Below are 6000 nucleotides of genomic sequence, written 5' to 3' on the forward strand. Positions count from 1 at the left end.
ATATACAAACATGCAACAGTTGCACGACAAATCTAACAAATTCTTGCACTTGCACATTATAGTTCAACATTATCAGATATAAAGTCAGTTATCGAAGCCAAGATTACTTCGACGAAAGTTTTCTACCAATGTCTTACAGAAGGACAGATGGACGGAGTCAAGCGGTTATATATGCATTCGTCGTTGGCAGTGAGAAAGTCTGAACAACAAGAACCCCTTCTATTTAGTGTTGAATGTTCACCTGATTTTGAACAACAAGAACCCCTTCTAAATAGTGTTGAAAATGCACCTGATTGAGATCGACTGGTATCGGTTCTGATATAAAAACACATCGACTAAAATATACAAGTAAAAAAGAAGTACTTCAGCTACTGCTATGAAAGCATATAGTCATCAACTAAATATTAGTTCTTGAACTAAATATACGATTCCAAATGTGTGATTTACCAATAAATATCATCATACTAGTTTAGGAAACTTCAACAATCATTAGTCAATGAAATAATCTACTACAACACTCATTAGTCAATGAAATAAGCTAATAAAACAAACATTGCAATTTGTATCATCATAAAATGGATAGCCTGAATAAACCTCCAAATTTCGCATCTAAATATCTCTAAAGTATTCCCATCTCGACACTATATGGTTACCTCAAGATGTTTGCGAACATAAAGAGCAAAATAATGCTGTTTTACGTATAATAATTATTATTTACATTAAACGGTAATAATTGTATCTTTAATGTGTGTGTGAATTATTGATACAAGTTTTGTAGTTGCTAAGGATGATAGAATTTGTAAAAGAAAGAATGCTACTGCGGAAAAGTTTGATGGACACCATCATGATATGGTTAATTGTTATCGCATATATATGTCACAGATCTAACTGCTTAAATCCTGTATTTTCCCCTCATTTGTTTAACCGCCTAATACAACTGTTTACCTCTCGATTGATTACAGAGGACAGAGGAACGCTCAGCATCAACGATTGTTTGCCCAGATTTGTTAGTAAACAAATTTGAATCTCTTTTCCTTTTGTCTGTCTTTTTCACTAGTCGTCTCTCCACACCCTTCTCTGCCTCTGAGTTCCAGTCTCAAATAATGCATCATGAATACAAAGAGGGAGAAATGTCGATATACCGGATATGAAGGACATATCTGACTACAAAAAGACATTTTAAAGAAATGTAACTTTTTATTGCATTTTTTTTTTATTCTGAGTCATATTTCTATTCTTCTGTGTATTGTAATTGATTTATTTTTACAATCTGTTATAACCACTGCTAATTGAATGCTATGCAGCACGACATGTGACCTTCACAAATATTGGGATGTGGTAAAGATCCAACACAGTTGTATTCACAAGCGCCTCCTTGTGCACGGCAGTCTTTCTCTTCTGAAAATTACAAATTAAAAAAATTAATCATCGATATAAAATTGCAATAAACAATTTTCAATATCAATTCTGGTATTTCCATTTAATGCAAGTTACAAACCACTTAGTCTCATAGGGTAACCAGTGTGTGGGTCATATCTCATTTGATTTGAGTTGTAACACAAAAAAACTGTATTATGATAATAGAGGATGACCCGGTGTCCTCATATGCTCGTTTGAATTCTAAAATGAAATTGAGAATGAAAATAGGAAATATCTAAAAGAGACTACAAACCCACCAAATAGCAGAAAACAGCAGAAGGCCACGAATGAGTTGTCAATGCAGCGAGAAAATCCTGCCTATTTCAACGAAAATGAACATCAGAAAAAAATCCAAAATATATAAATGAACTAAAATTATAAAACATACAAAACTAACAAAAATGCAGCGGGTTTAAACTTAAACTAAACATCAATGAAAGCACATTTGAAAGGAGTAGGTCCAGTAAGACCCCTTTTTGGCCCCAAAATGTAGCAGTTTTAAAAATTGTCAAAATGTAAACTTTGTTATTCATTGGAGAGTAGAATGCTTCTTCTACATACATATGGTTTTTTTTTACAATAGAATGCACATATATTGGGTACTAGCATCGTAAAGGCATGCTAAATTACTGAAATCTTCACAATGTTAGCATTTGAGTTACATTTTAGACAGTTTCCGTCTTAAACGAAAGTAACCGCATATGTGTTCATTCATAAAATTGAAATGTAAGTTGTATTTGATGATAAAACATAACATATATGAATGAGGATGAACACGGATGCGGCCACTTTCATTTTTGACAAAAAACATATGAAAAGTTACATTTTGCATATTTGATAGATTTTTTTTATTAAGGCTTGAATCGGAGCGTTTTTAATGACTAAAGCAGTTAAAATCTTTCACGTAAGCTAATTAGATCAACTGAAATAGACACTTGAGTGTTTAAAAAGTGTCCAAAATCTTTCGTCAGATGAACCTGAAATTTGAGGCCAAAATCGGCCCTTACCGGACCTACTCCTTTAGAAAACTAGTCTCAAACCATGTATAGACATTTGATGATATTAAGGGCATTGGTCATTTCTTTAGAAACCCAAAATTACTAGAAACAAAAAAAACATAAAGTATTCTACATATATTTTCATTATTAAATATAAATACTGGTATATAATATTAAAGTTAGTAAACAGATTTTTACCAAACCAACGTAAAAATACAACTATCCTACAATGTATGTGTTTCTGCTATTTTGTCAACTTTGATTTGTTTGATTGGTACTCGTATGGAAGAAATAGACGTCTATACACATCATTTACTTATTTTGATACTGACAATGATTTAAATATTTTAAATTATTGATATGGTTTGTTTGTACAAAATGTACAAATTTATAAGTCATTATCATTTGATATTTTTAAATTTCTGTATTGTTTTTAATTAAATTTCATTCTAGAGATCACCCGTAACAACAATGATTGCTCTTTGAAGTACAAATAGCATCGATGTCCACCTGTGACACATAATGACATCGTCAACAGGATTTGAATTTGTTATTTTCCCCTGTAGGTAGGAATGTTTAGTCCAATCCGCAACACATTAATTTTACATTTGATAAATGCCTTACATATGATACTAGATATACAGAATCAGTGACTTTGAATTAGTTTGTTCCCGCGATGTGCTGAAACTAATAAGTCAAGTCAAAAAGCTAAATATATAGAAAGTAAAGATGTCACAAGCAATAGAATATACTCTATAGACGATAGACATTGAGAGGAAAAATTAAAAGTAAGATTAAGACTTGAGTCGGGATATGGTTCATACTTTATAATATGGATATGAACTGGTCAATTAAAAGTAAAATATACCATAAAAACAAATAACGTGGGATACCCATCCATGACACAAAATGATTACACGCACAGAAATAAACACACCGAATTAAAAGAAACAGTACCCCCATTGTCGCTCCTCATCCAATGCCACAATGATGCCCCACACATTGAGCAAAAAATCCTACTGTTTTACAAAGATTTAATAAGTTCATAGTGTTGTGTATGGTTCAGACTGCTGTTTCGTAATATTATGTTCAGATACATTCAGAATGTTTGAATAAAATTCAAAAAGATTACTGTACAAATACTGGTAATTTGAGACTTAGTACGGGTTTATAGTAACCACATCAAACAACAACATTTTTTTTCTTGATTTAATGCAAAGTTTAAACGTTCATTAGTTTAATATATTAAGGTTCATGAAAGTATAACAATAATTTATAATTACTAGCAGTTTCCCTGGCACAGCAAAATTGATCAACTCCTGCACATAACAGCTCATAGAATTTATTGCCACCAGTACAAGGTGCGGTCAATACATTTTGACATTTCCCCTTTATAGCAGCACAACCTTCATCAGTGGCTGACAATGCAAAATAAAGTCAATTACTAGTAAATCATTATGTACAGAGAATTTTGTAACAAATGTTATACATTACGTTATTTCGATTTCAATTTATTGTTAATGATAAGATATCTTCCAATCTGGGATAATAATTAAATTGATCAATCACAAGATAAACAAATGAAGTTTTAATTACATACATTTATATTATTTTGGTACTATTTTTACTTGAAGCTAAGCCATTTTCTCCTGAGCATTAGATGTTTTCAATTATGCTAGTTATGTCCGTTTGTTCTATTTGTTCTTAAAAAAATTATAAGTGTTGTAAATAGATTCTTGTGTTTCATGAAATAGCTAACACATTCGAACACTGACTTGATCAAGTAGCCAATGCAATAATGTTGATGACAGAAACTTCTAAAAAGCCTTTTTCATACCGAAAGCAAAACATTATTTATTTGAGACGTAATATGATAATATAAATAAGGTATGGAAATTAGGCGAATGTTTAAATGACTATATCACCAAGAAGATAACCGTTTCAAATATACTAAAACCAAAACATTATTACGTTATGTGTTAACTGTTTTTTGCGTTATACACGTATCTGTTTACTGTTGTTAATATTTTTAAACGCAATCATTTTACTGAATGTTGAAGACCTTTATCATGGTGTACACATATCAACTATACATGTTACATATAAAAGAGAAAAATATGATTTGATTCTCTTTTTATTTTTACAGGACAAACTTAAAAGTGAAAATACTTAAAAAAAACCAACAACTTCAATGTAAATAAATATCATTACACTCGTTTGGAATCAATGTCGTTCTCTGTAGTTAAAAAATAAAACCGACCAATGTATCAGGGTTATGCGTTTTTATGTCAGACGCGCGATTCGCTTACAAAAGACACATCCGTGATGCCCGACTAAAACACGGAAAGTGTAACATAACATAGTACAATTATAAACTTGATCCGATATTAAATGTTCCTTTGAACATAAAGTACTTACTTGGAGTAGCTGTTGTACTACACACATAGAAGGTTAAAAGACAAACTCCTACAAACACATTGAGTCGGAACATCATTATATATATACGTAGTACAAATACTAATACGTACTTGTATATTGTAAATGTTTATATACCTTAACTCGGAGGTATCCTAGGGGTTATTCACTATTTCATACAGCGAAATTGTAGATTATATTTTAATGTGAAAATATGGCCAAGGTCAGAAAACCATAAGTAGAGATAACTTATTTCTTACAAATATTGTGTACACAAAATAAAGTTATCTGGAATACTATCTGATAAACGGACCTATTTAACAAAAAAAAATAATTCATGTCTTTAAAAAAACTTGACATCAATATCTGATGATCCCTTTAGTGTCAAAATAAATTTGCAAATCTCGAAATTAAATTGCCGTTAAGTGGGATAGAAATAAAGTATCCGCGAAAATAAGTTGGTTTTCAGTATCATTTACAAGTAATTCATGATATATATGTTCCCGACCATATGAGTATTTGGACCATACGCGTATGGTCATGACCATATGCGTATACTCACATGAGTATATATAATGGTTTGGTAATTAACGGACCGGACCATATGAGTATTTGGAACATTTAGGTATTTTCTCAAATATAAATAAACTTTATCTAAAAAAAACCAATGATGTTTACATGAAAATGTATAAATTTTTATAATTCAAAGGCTATATTAAAATCAAATATTGATGCCACAGTTAGTTTTCATGGCGAATTGTATTCTTAAATTTACGTTTAGGATGACATTTACTTCCACACGGTACCATACATTTTTCTGCATTTGCACGTCTTGATTATGCACGATCCTTTGCAGTTATACCATTTGCATTCGAGCGAAAAGCTAGCCTTCTTATCAGCTGCGTGCAGTGATACCGAGGTCTCGGGAAATTCCATAACAGTCATTAAGAAATTATGGAATATTTTCCCTAAGTCGACATATTGCCATGCACTCGTAACAACAAGTCGGTAATGACTATATGTATAAAAGTGTTTACTATAGTGACTAGTGAGTAAAATTAAATGGACGAAACTGCTTTTTTATTATAATATAATGAAATGACCTTTGATATCGTCTTTTAATGACGTGACAACTACAAGAGGTAATACCTTATGAAGAGTTAGGTGT

General features: G+C 31.3%; 1 protein-coding gene across 1 annotated transcript; it reads right to left on the bottom strand.

Moving 5' to 3' along the window:
• Nucleotides 1–1187: 1187 nt before the first annotated feature.
• Nucleotides 1188–4976, bottom strand: LOC139512527 (uncharacterized). The gene is made up of 3 exons (XM_071300213.1): nt 4836–4976; nt 3701–3835; nt 1188–1398 (listed from the first exon to the last, which is right to left on the bottom strand). Exons 1-3 carry the CDS (start codon nt 4909–4911, stop codon nt 1286–1288), a joined length of 324 nt encoding a protein of 107 aa, XP_071156314.1. The 5' UTR covers nt 4912–4976; the 3' UTR covers nt 1188–1285.
• Between the last annotated feature and the right edge of the window lie 1024 nt (nt 4977–6000).

This window comes from Mytilus edulis, chromosome 2, assembly GCF_963676685.1.
Source record: "Mytilus edulis chromosome 2, xbMytEdul2.2, whole genome shotgun sequence".
NCBI classification, from domain to species: Eukaryota; Metazoa; Mollusca; class Bivalvia; order Mytilida; family Mytilidae; genus Mytilus; species Mytilus edulis.